General features: G+C 46.1%; 5 protein-coding genes across 5 annotated transcripts; 1 reads left to right on the forward strand and 4 right to left on the reverse strand.

Moving 5' to 3' along the window:
* Window positions 1–387: 387 nt before the first annotated feature.
* Window positions 388–2,289, reverse strand: N7479_007001 (uncharacterized protein; the record flags this gene model as incomplete). The annotated part of the gene is made up of 4 exons (XM_057254695.1): window positions 388–563; window positions 622–1,571; window positions 1,628–2,100; window positions 2,149–2,289. 4 exons carry the CDS (start codon window positions 2,287–2,289, stop codon window positions 388–390), a joined length of 1,740 nt encoding a protein of 579 aa, XP_057108557.1.
* A 322-nt stretch (window positions 2,290–2,611) lies between these two features.
* Window positions 2,612–3,508, forward strand: N7479_007002 (uncharacterized protein; the record flags this gene model as incomplete). Its single annotated transcript, XM_057254696.1, has 2 exons — window positions 2,612–2,739; window positions 2,791–3,508. The coding sequence occupies 2 exons, from the start codon at window positions 2,612–2,614 to the stop codon at window positions 3,506–3,508; spliced, it is 846 nt and encodes a 281-aa protein (XP_057108558.1).
* A 1,386-nt stretch (window positions 3,509–4,894) lies between these two features.
* Window positions 4,895–5,331, reverse strand: N7479_007003 (uncharacterized protein; the record flags this gene model as incomplete). The annotated part of the gene is made up of 2 exons (XM_057254697.1): window positions 4,895–5,037; window positions 5,091–5,331. 2 exons carry the CDS (start codon window positions 5,329–5,331, stop codon window positions 4,895–4,897), a joined length of 384 nt encoding a protein of 127 aa, XP_057108559.1.
* A 1,206-nt stretch (window positions 5,332–6,537) lies between these two features.
* N7479_007004 (sugar porter family MFS transporter) lies at window positions 6,538–8,205 on the reverse strand (the record flags this gene model as incomplete). The annotated part of the gene is made up of 3 exons (XM_057254698.1): window positions 6,538–7,706; window positions 7,764–7,946; window positions 8,007–8,205. The coding sequence occupies 3 exons, from the start codon at window positions 8,203–8,205 to the stop codon at window positions 6,538–6,540; spliced, it is 1,551 nt and encodes a 516-aa protein (XP_057108560.1).
* Window positions 8,206–9,238: 1,033 nt separating this feature from the next.
* N7479_007005 (uncharacterized protein) lies at window positions 9,239–10,647 on the reverse strand (the record flags this gene model as incomplete). Its single annotated transcript, XM_057254699.1, has 2 exons — window positions 9,239–10,055; window positions 10,109–10,647. 2 exons carry the CDS (start codon window positions 10,645–10,647, stop codon window positions 9,239–9,241), a joined length of 1,356 nt encoding a protein of 451 aa, XP_057108561.1.
* Window positions 10,648–12,140: the final 1,493 nt, after the last annotated feature.

Raw genomic sequence — 12,140 nt, forward strand, 5'->3', positions numbered from 1 at the left:
CTACGTTGACGATATTGAGGAGTTCTGAGATACATGAAACCTTGGAATCCTACAGACAAGTGGGTAATCATTAAACTAGTTGGTTTTGCTGAGTACAATGAGATCGATAATATAAGGAAGTAGAAGTAATAGAAACAAGAATAGTTGACTGCTTTTGCGGCCTTGTGATATCCTTTTTGATAGCCTTCGTCGAAGTCTTTTTAGAGGTGGGTTCTTATAGATATTTCAATATTGATTGGTGTTGTAGCTAGAAGGATAAGAATAATGAGGCCAAGGATAGAATACAGGCCTCGAGAAATGTGATAAATAACAGTATGCTTGGATTGTGAGAGTACATATTGTGATCACGAAAAGAAATCTACTGATTATTCATTCTAGACCCCAAAATTAGTGGTTGCTAGGGTAAGTGAATCCCTCCTCTTGTCCAAAGAATTCCTCCTTAATCAACCGTGGGCTCACGAAACGACGAAGAGGATCAGAGCTACCAGCCTTGTCGTTGGTTCCACTAGCGCGCGCACCACCGAAAGACTGCTGGCCAATAAGGGCAGCGGTTGTTTTGCAATCTATAAAGAATAAACGGTCAGATACGAAAAACATTCATGTAGGCACAGTGAGACTTACTGATATAGAAGTTTCCGGCAGAGTATCGAAGCGCGTCTTCAGCCTGACGGATAGCAACGCGGTCTTTGGCAAAGACAGCACCAGTCAAGGCAAATCCACCTCCATTCTGGTCAACAGACTTCAATGTGGAAGCCCATTCAGCATCCTTATAGATATAGACGGCAAGTACAGGTCCGAATATCTCCTCGTTAAAGAGACGGTGGTCTGGTGACTCGGCTTGGTATACAGTAGGGTGCACGTAGTACCCAACAGATCCATCATAAGTACCACCCGCAATCAGCTTCAACGAGGGATCCTTGTTGCTAGTATCAATAATAGACTTGATCTTCTCAAATGACCCACGGTGGATCACGGGGCCCATGAAAGCCTGCAAGTCCTTGTCCGGGTTTCCAATGGTAATCTCCTTGATTCCAGCCTTTATCTGAGCAAGGAATTCCTCTGCACGAGACTCAGGCAAGTAGAGACGCGATGTGGCGGAGCATTTCTGGCCCTGGTACTCGAACGAGCCACGAATGGTGTGGTTAACTGCACTGGTGATATCGGCTGAGGGGTGAACGAGATGGAAATTCTTTCCGCTGGTCTCGGCAACGAAGCGAGGGAACTCGCGGTATGTTTTCGCAGCAACACCCTGGCCAATCTTACCATAGAGGGAACGGAAGACATCGGAAGAGCCAATGAAGTTCAAGCCGGCAAAGTCGCGATGTGAGAGCACAGTCTCAGTAATGGCTTCAGGGTCACCCGTCACAAATTGGATCACATTGGGTGGGAGACCGGCCTCCAAAAGAATTTTGTAGAGCAAAGAGCTGGCGTAGACATTAGATGCTGAAGGCTTCCATAGTACCACGTTGCCCATCAGCGCAGGTCCGCAGATCAGGTTACCACCAAGGGCTGTGAAGTTAAATGGGGAAACAGCGTAAACAAAACCCTCCAGAGGACGATAGTCGATACGACTGCGACTAGTTAGCAAGTGATCCCACAATGAGTGAAGACTTCAGTGTGTACTAACCTCCACATGCCATCACTGCCACGAGTTGGCTGCTTCTCCAAGATTTCAGCAGCCCAGTTGCAATTCAGACGGAAGAAATCCGCCAATTCAGCCGCAGCATCAATCTCTCCCTGCCAGATATTCTTTCCTTGCCCAAGCATTGTAGCTGCAATAATATCGTATCGATACTTGGTGCACAGCAGCTCGGCAGCTTTGAGGAAGATCGAAGCTCGGTCAACAAATGGAGTATCTTGCCAACTTTGCTTTGCCTCCAAAGCTAGCTCAATGGCTGATCGGGTCTGCTCATCGGTGGCGAGTGGGTAATTTGTGAAGGTAGTGGCATGTTCGGCAGGCAATGGTTGATCCCAAGACTTGGAGCTTGCCTGAAATTTTCCATCATAGAAAAGCTCACTTCGCACCGGTAGCTGATCGCGAAGCTTGGTCAATGCTTCTTCAAGCTTAGCGCGCTCCGGAGAGCCTTTCTTGTATAGGGGCTGGTTTGATTAGCATCAAGATGGGTAAAATAGTTCTGTCACACTCACGTTTGGTTCGTTTCGAGCATCGGGGAGGCGGAATGGCATGGTAGTTTTAGCACGAGTTTGAATAGAGAGTCCTGCAGGAATGGAGCGCAGGCGATAGCCACCAGGCCGTGCCGATCGGAGTTTTATGAGTGTAGTGGACATTATTGATATCAGTTTTGAGTCGAGTTAATGGCAATGTAAACTTGAGAAATCAGTTTAAGACGACGAACACATCGATTTAAACATATACGACCCCTCGTAGAAATATCGGAGGCTACCCCGTTTACCCCACATAATATTCAGAGTAAGCTTGAGCTCTAACGGGACCTCGGGAGAGATAGAGCTAAATGCATAACTGGTGTTCGGGATCTGCAGCATCGGGAGGCCATCCGGTGCTCGTATCAGACTGGATTAGGTAGTGTAATCTTATATTTTCAAAGTAAATAAGCATCAGACTCGGAACTATGTAGTTCATATGGTTATTATGCAACAAGAAGCTCAATTAAATGAAGCTCGATGGGGCAATCTTCAAGTAGGACTCCTAGCAGGCGATCTCGCCGCGGCAGCAGCTTCGGCGTCCCTAGTGACACCCGCAGTGGCAATTATTGATAGGTTCGTCTCGACGCCTGCAAGCTCATTAATCCCGCACTAACAAGCACCTAGATCGCTTGTCGAGCAAGCCGCCTTCAAGCAACCAATTCTCCACGGACTTCGTCGGCATACCCTCAGGGCCTTTCGACAGCCGGGTCTGTTCGTCTTCCAAAGACCCTTCGGTATCGTCTGGGCCCTGTACGCGGCAACGTATTCCGTCGCAAATGTGACCGACACAATCAGTCGCAAGCTTGAGATAACCGCCGCGGGGACAATCACATTCGCCACAACAATGATGGCCAACGTGCCGCTAGCGCTGTGGAAGGATATCCGATTTGCCCAGGAATATGGCACCGGCAGGGGTCCCGATGCGACGAAAGCAAACATCCCAAACTCTGTACCCCTCCAGAACAAGTCGTTGGCACGAGCTGCAGCTGCTATCTTCCTTGTACGAGACGGTGTGACTATCTTTGGATCATTTACGTTGGCCCCGTGGTTGTCGGATGCCATCCCCGATGGCTTGGCAGCTCATTTTCACGCAAAGCCGATCATCACGCAGTTGACTGTGCCTGTCCTGACTCAGCTAGTTGCTACTCCATTGCATTTGTTGGCGTTGGATATGTACACACGGCAATATACTATGCCCTTACTGGAAAGGGTGAAGCATTCGCAACAATATCTTCCCTCGTCGGCTTTGCTGCGTTGTATCCGTATCATTCCTGCGTTTGGAATTGGGTGCTTGACAAACATGGAGTTGCGGTGTGCTTTTCATGCCAGAGTCTCAGGTTGAATAAATCAATTTCTTGTCCAACTATTTATTTATATACCGTATAAACAGCCGGGATAATGGACTCAATTGAGCTACCTAGAGTTATAAATCTATATTCTATCATTGCACCTAGGTGGATATATCAAGTGCCAATATATCGAAAGGAATCTTTGATGTAATGGGGAAGGGGCTATCTTTATCAGAAAGAGAGACCGGTGGAATAGTAGCTAGTGCCTCTACTGGTGAAGCTCGAAAAAGAAAAAAAGATAATCCCTCCACTTACTCCTAGCGCAGGATCGAAACCCTCACCAGTTTCACCATTGACTGGACTTCTCAATGCGGTATCACCCGGTCTCATTGTTCCATTCAGCAATCAGATGACTTCAGTGTCTCTCACCCACTCAGCCATCCGGGAAGGATTATTGCTTGCTTAATTTGACCTACAGTCAAATAGACAAAATCCCATTGTTTATGCTATATACATTTTGCTCTAACTCTCTGTTAACAGTATATAACTATTCTCTATGATAACACTCTATTAACTCGCTTCACTCTATAATTTTCGTCAACGGATATCAGATTAGATAGAGACAAATAAGCCAATGATATCTAATAAACACCATCCTTTCTTTTCCCCTAAAGTGGTGATCAATTTAATCAAATAATATGATTTCCTCGAATAAGCAAAACACTCACCAACAACTTCCTTCACGAACGAAATGCGCATAAAGGACAAGGACCGTGAGAACTAACACTGCCGTAAACAACAGCTGACTTCCTATTTTCTAAATACTGCCGGAACTATTTATTTGTCTGAGGGCAAGAAGATCTATAATGAGATACAAATAAACAGCATACTATTGATTAAAAATATGGAAAATATTGAAAATAGAGCAAAGAAAAAGGACACCGGTCAACACAAAGCATTAACAATTTCATATGGCCTTGCTCTTGGTTCTTCTCTGGAATAGAAAATTCACCATTTAGAAGCCGGCGCTGATATCACGCATTTCCACGATAGAGTCCTGGGTTCCGAGAATATACAAACTTGATGATGAACAACCCAGGATCTCAAAATTTTCAAATCGATGCGAGGAGAGAAAAAATGAGAAACTAGGCTGGCTGATTACTTTCTTCGGCCACTCCTCCCCGCTGCAGCTGGTTGGGGACGGAGAACCGGCATAGCAGTGAAGTGGTACCCTACCCTCGTCAACGCGTCTATGTCCTTAGCAGCACTGTCATACTTTTCCTTCCAGTGACGATTTCTCCCGCGCACACAATATAGCAGCCATATAGCTCCAGTGAATAGAGCGCCAAGGGCCCCAAGGCCTATCATCAATCCAATTGCAAGTTGGCGCATCCCTGCTGTGTCTAGACCCAAGAAACCGGCGGTTGATGAATCTCCATTTATAGTAAAAAAGCCGAAGAATAGCCACTGGTTCCGGAGGAGTCGATCGTGAAGAAGAATGTAGACGAGTTATAAACGTAGTTGCCGTAGAGTTGAACAACCCAGGTGATATTTGAGACCTTATTTTGAGGGTCGGTTTGAGCTGTTTCTTGTCAGATTTAGGAGTTTCCATACTTCTTCTTTATCTTTGCTTACAGTAGACAGTTCCTCTGTTGTGAGGGGTATTTTCTGTTGAAACAGATCCAGAATCCTGTTGCCAGAGCGTCACGTCGAATGTCGATAGGTCGGTGTTCCATACAATGACCTGTTGCTCGCCCAGGTTCCACGCAATACTCGTCTTGTTGGTATTATCACCGGGGTTGATCCAATAAGTTGTGTTTGTGTCTGCGCTCGCGGCAGCAAACCCTAGAAGGGTAAGGAATGCGATCAAGTACATCGTAATAGGATAAATATGGTAACAAAGGATTGAGTATAATGGTCTTAATATACGTAGGCCGCTGCTAAAAGCCTCAGGTTCATGGTTGAACTGCATCTATATGTATTTTCTTGGTTGGCGCTGTCGGAGATCTGACCTGGATCTAAAACCAGAGTGTGTTATACTTAGAATCTCTTGTTCCGATAGGGTCCACGAGTTGCAATGCACTTACGATCGAGACTAGTATACGTAGGGCCTACAGGTGGGCTAAGCAATTGCATTGCCCGGGTGAACTGTGCTTATGAGTTGTTCGGATATTTTATCGAAGAACCATCAGCTGGAGCGCAACTTGCATATTCCAAGGGTCCAAGATCTCCAGATTGTACCTCATTGCACAAATCAGATCCATGGATCCAAAATATCAGGTAGTAGTGAATGATCTAAACGGGATATCGGTCCAAATGTAGGGGGTCAGCCTCACAAGGGGTTGAAACGAGTGCAGCGTTTAGAGCCTCAAATATACCCCGGTGTTCTCCAACATTACAAGCCACTCAGGAAATTCAAACGAAGCTAATGTACTTCGTATATCACGCGCCACTAAGATAATAATAATGTAAAGCTGATATGGTAAAAAAATCTATGACCACTCGTTCTCGAACCTTTCCAAAGCCAGTAATTCTTTATGGCCCAAGAATGACGCGCAGGTCCGTGTGTGTTTTTCACAATACTCTACAGTCCCCTGAATCTTCGATAATATTAATCAAGTGGGTTATTTATTCGATTTCGTGCATTTTTGCCGATACCGCTGCACGCGCATTTTCTTTACAGCTTCCCGAGTGTTACGGACATACTACTAGTTAGATATTTAGAATAAGCTTATTATAGCGGAATCTAATTAATTTAATATTTAGTAATATCTGTTACGAGTCAGTCTATCCTATATATATCGAGTGCTGTTTCAGGTCGTTGTCCTGAAATTCTGGTCTTTTGCTCCTAGCGCAGCGAGTTAACCTTTGGAACGCACCCTAAAGGAAGTGACAATCCAGATCTGCTTGTATAAGTTTACAGGGATCTTTTTGGCAGAATACTTTCCACAATTACCTTCGAATCCACAAGTCCCCTTTCTTCCCTTTCTCTCCATGTTTAGTATTTTGAATGAACTGCACTCTTTTTTCGTAAAAGACCTGGCACGTAACACACACTATCTCAAACTTCTTCGTATCACTATCAAGCATCCTCCATCTGCGTAGCTTCCAGTCCACCCTTCTCAATATTACTGATGTGCGCCAGAGTCTCCGTCTGATAAGGCATCTCCCGTGCGATTTGGACAGTATCGAAGACAGACTTCGACTGAACAAAAACATCATCGATCTCCTCCAGTGTACGGCCCTTGGTCTCAGGGCAAAATAAGTAGAAAAATACACAAGCAAAAGCGCTAATACACGCATAAACTATGTAATATCGCCAGTGGATAGTAGCGAACCCGACAGGGCTCACCTCTGCCAACACAAAGTTGAAGAGCCAGTTTGCTGCAGCTGACATAGCAGTAACCTTGGCACGAGTGCGTAGCGGTGCAATCTCTGCAGCGTACATGAATGGAACAAGGAAAAGTCCAATAGGGAAGCAGAAAAGCGCTACGAAGTAGAACAAGAGAGATGCGCTAGCCGCGGACCTATTTTCAAGGTCGCTTGATAGCCCAGCCAGACAGGCCTGGGCAACGGTCATACCAGCAGCGGCAGCAATAAGCAGTGGACGACGTCCGACACGATCAATCAGTAGAACGGCCAGGCCTGCAGCTAAGAATTGCCAGATTTGCAGACATCCGGTGATGATACGTGAGAGTGTACCTGAATAACCCAGGTCGGATTCGAAGATACCATCAGAATAGAAAGTGATAATATTGACACCAGTCATTTGCGCCAGAATGTTCACACCAACAGCGATAACTGTACGGTGAAGGTGGCGATTGTCTGTGAGAGCAAACGGCGAAGAGGAACCTGCCGATTCGGTATTCTCGTCAATTGCGAGTGAGTGTCGGATAATTTCCAGTTCCTGCAGGACATGCTCGGAGTCGACAGGTACATCTTTCATGCGGGCTAGCACTTCAGCTGCCTCGTCAAAGCGTCCGACGCATGCGAGCCAGCGGGGAGACTCGGGTAGGAGCATGATACACCCCACAACGACGAGACCGAAGAGGCCTTGAAATGCAATGGGAAAACGCCAGCTGACAGAGTTGTCGCTGACATAGTAGAGTCCGAATTCCAACCATGTTGCGAGAACAATGCCGCCGATGGCAAACCATCCCTCTAGCAGCACCATTCGTCCACGGCCCTCTGCTCCAGATGACTCGGACACGTACATTGGGATTGTAGCGGTGAAGCCACCGACACCAAGACCTATTTGTTTACTGGTTAGCTTATTGTAACTTGTCCAATGATAGGTCGGGGCTTTACCAGTAATGACTCTGCCAGCGATAAGCTGGCCAAGTGAGTAGGGACTTGCTTGAATAGCTATACCAACTAGGGCTATGCAGCCGGCAAGAAATATGGTCTTGCGACGGCCAAGTCTGTCACCTAGAAGGGCGCAGGAACCCGCACCTAATGCACATCCCACTTCATAGATAGCGACCGTTGTGCCTTGTAATGGTCAGCATTACTCTCGTTGATCTCTAAAGGTCAACTCATCCCAGTAGATACCTTGGATTTTAGAGTTTTGAGCTTTTTCACTGCCGCTGGTATTCACGGTATCGATCTGGGGGAACACGGCGATGAAAGAGCCCAGCGTCAATAGTCCATTGGCAACTGCCTGATCGTAACCCTGTAGTACAAATCCGACCGCGCCAATAATACCAATGACTAGGCTCAGTGACTTGCCTTTGAGCTTAGTGGGTGCCATCGCGCTCACCTTATAGGTTTTTCTAGTAGAGGTATTGAAAAGTCTTATGTCGGATGAGTTGGAAGACTTCGGTTATTACACGATTCCAGCCTAAGGGAAAGAACTTCGAAATTAAAGGAACTTCCGGAGTTACCTGTCCGAAACATCCCCACTAAATCCCAAGGTGAGGGGCCCCAGACTGAGAGGATGTACCTATGGATACCTACTAGGTACATGTAGGTACCTAGGGGTAAGTACCCACTTGGAGAAATATAAGCTTACCAAGCTTCGGGCGTTCGCCGAACGGGCCAACCGGCTTCCTCAGATTTGGCTATCAGTGGAGCTTAGGCTTCCTTCGAGTTTGGTACACTACGCCTAGCGTTGGCTCTATCAAGTCCCGCACTTGTTGGAATCCGTGCGCAATACACCCCAAATCCCTGTGAACTATTCATTGGCTATACAAGTCAATATCCATGTTGATCTGATCACATCCTCATTTTCTATTAATGCCTCATACCCACTTCCCCTCTTGACTCTTAGGCGGGGTGAAAATACATTCATGTCGAGACGAAATTGAGGGCTGTGAACCTGAGACGTCGGCTATAGCGGTGTGCAGCATAGCCCCTTCTAATTTGTGGACTGAATGTCTCTTATCTTATGCATCACTTTTCTAAGCTCCCCACTGCCTGTTTTTGACGGTCTATATGACGCAAGTTGCCACTGCTTCAGTTCTAACATCCTGACAGTGGCTCTGTGAAACATACTGGACATTCTTGACCACCCTAGCATTCCCGCATCATTATTGCAGTGAGCTATAGGGCAATATGCTATCTACGATAATTATAAGAAATATTAATGAGTACCAGGCCTAGATTCTCACAGCTTCCTATTCCAGAAAGCTGACCTGGTTTCAATACAACTTTCGATACTTATGAGAAGAGCACTGTCCCCGAGATTACCGACACGTTGCAGATCTTTACTGAAAGAATCAATGCCGTCATTACTCCGGAAGATATGCACAACCAAATCATAAAGTCATATGTCATCAGGTATGCTATGAAGACGGCGGAAGAGAAAACACCGACTTCACTCTGCGGGAAACCTCCTTCTTCAACGCCCGATACTCGCTATCCGTTCGCAGAACAGCATCCCGATTCTCGATTGCCCGACGAAGAAGATAAGCCAGACATTCACCCATCCCTCCCCAAGTGGAGCATTTATAAACTTCCGGTGTTCCATCACCATCATTCATCTGAAGCAGCGAAAAGCTGACCTCATCAGACATACCATGAAGCTGGGCAAAACGCACGGGCACGGTAGGCAAGCCAGACATGACACGATGTTTATGAAGCTTGTGCGCAGCCACCACGCTCTCTTTGTTATGACTTGCCAGGAACAGATTCACCGAGGGGAAGTTGCGGCTGCCCTTGTCTCCAAATTCTCCAATATTCTTTCTCAATGCCCCCTGTGTAATCATATTGTATGCCCTGTCGGTGTCTTCCTTCGTGTCATGGATCAGGGACCGTTCATCCGTGGCCATGTATGCTCCTCTCACGAGCTTAAGGCCAAGAGTGAATCCATCTTCCTTTGCCACAGCGAGATGGCTGACCAGTGTCTCTGGCGTGCTTTTAAGGTAGGCCTGATAGGTATTGTAGATGGTGGCGTAACCGTCGCGGTTGTATTTCCTCATAAGTTCCACAGCAACCCGTGAAATGCCCCTTTGGAAATGCTGGGACTCAGCGTCAACGAGGATGCGAACCTTTCGGTCTTTGGCCTTTGTGCACACCTCATACAGTGCATCCATCATTTGCTGCGGAGGCAACTCTCCAGCGGCGAAAGCGTCGGTGACTTTGACGCCAGCACCTGTCAGTCTTGTAAATAGTCAGTCATGACTCCATGAAAGAGTGGGTTGCGAGTAACTTACTTGACTGCGAGGTAATCTTCTGCTTCCGTCATGTAGATTGTCTCAACTGTCCCTTTCCGCCAAGCTTCAATGCTGGGGCATTGGTAAACCGCAGCATTGACGGACACATCCCCCTGCTCGCCTTTCAAAGCAGCAACACCCTGTCCCTGCTGAGCCTGGGTACTATGATCAAACACAGTCTCAGCAGCGTATGTCAAAATCATACCGCGGAAGCCCATGTCTTTCATTTCCCGAATGGTAGATCTGCATTCTGCCCCATTCTCTCCAGCACAGAATTGATTGTAGAAGGTTTTCTTTAATATTCCATGCAGAATCGGATTTCTGTCCACGTCAAATAGCCAGATCCTGTTAGGCTTGGAGAGGAAGGTCATCAGCGAAAGGGCGGGAATGAGGAGGAATCTCTTCGACGATATTGTTGAGACTAGCAGTGATCTGAGCAAGACACGCGTCGGTAGAACAGACAGAGGTGGTAGTGAGGTGCTCGGACCGGTCTTCGTTTGTGCGTGTGCTTGCAGTGTTGAGGCAAGTCGCAGTGCCATTGAGGCATTCACATTGCTTGTTGGTCGAGTGCATCGCATAAGAGCGGGTAGAGGCTTTCCAGGCAGTAAGGTACCCATTTCTTTCAAATGCTATTATGATTTTGGACTTCTGCTCATTTCAAATTAGGCGAAGGGACCAGCTTCTTTATCCTTCAGTGTTGCTCCCGTCGTATACAGGCAGATAGCATCTCGGACAGGCGCCCGGTGCGTTTGATAACCGATGAAACCATGCGGGGTGATTATCGCTGCTGGTCAGTCTCTCCACAAACAGTCATGAAACCCGGAGAACATATTTGGAGTCCTGGTTCTATTGGTGATCCAGTTAATTCGGTCGTGGAATGTCTGAACGGAAGACTCGCCGGTGGCGGGGTTGCTTGTCCAGGTTATCAACGGTATGCCTACCGGCAGTGCCTATTTGGTTTTTATCAAGTGACACAAAGATAGATTGGAGTATTTGTTGTCAGCAGACCATTTCACGTTGCTTTGCGGGTTATTGATATCTTTCAGATATGACGGAAAGGCTTATGTACAATCTTCGTTGAATCCTTTTTGAACTTGTGCCATATCTCATGGAAGGATATACCATCGCCATCACACAAAATATATAGAATAGAAGACTGTACAATAGAGCCTAGAGTACCACTAAATCGCAATATCTTCTCGCGTTAACAAACAGCAGTTTACTTAGTGATCGTGACTGACGGTCTTCGGGGATTTCGACAATCTCCGATCAAACTATATCATAATAGGTAGATTTATAAAAGAGTATTATCACTAATTCAATTTGTAAAGAGAAATCGGTTATATTATAAAGCCCATATTTTCTGCTGTGGGCTTGTTATATAGGCAAAAAACAAAGGGAGAAGACACGTTTCCAACCGCATCTGGTCTGTTAAATCATTGCACATATCAGGAAGAAGATAGGATAGATTCATTCCCAACATATATAAGCATGCAACTATTGGTTTGTTCTTCACTATCCCCTGGCCTTTAATTTTAACTTTGAGTCTAACATGACAAGATGACAACCTACAGGGAGACTACTTCAAACAAGTATAGCTCGTCTTTCCCTTCTGCCCATCCATCTCCAGCACAGTGTAATGTTTAAAAACAGGTACTATATCAGCTAAAGCCGCTGTATCTGCTTGTATGAACATTTAGCTGATATAGTACCTGTTTAACCTAGTGTGCATCAAGCGAAACCATACTCCAAGCACACAAATTGCATCATGGACCCATCCCGTGTATGTTCGATGAAAGTGTCTCATTATTCAATCATTTAGAGGGTATATAGAAGAATAAAAAGAAGAAGAAGAAGCTGTAGTCCCATACCAAAATGCAATCCTTGTTCTCAAGAATGGCCATCTTCCTGGATGAGAGTTTACATCCTTCCGAGATGACAATTAAGTAGAGGACCAACACTGTGTGCATTTAATGTTGCTGTATGTGCGTGCGGATGAGGCAAAAGTTCGTGAATCCAAGCATGTTTTACA

This window comes from Penicillium vulpinum (genome assembly GCF_028829585.1).
Source record: "Penicillium vulpinum strain IBT 29486 chromosome Unknown utg000003l_segment0_segment0, whole genome shotgun sequence".
Lineage (NCBI taxonomy): Eukaryota > Fungi > Ascomycota > Eurotiomycetes > Eurotiales > Aspergillaceae > Penicillium > Penicillium vulpinum.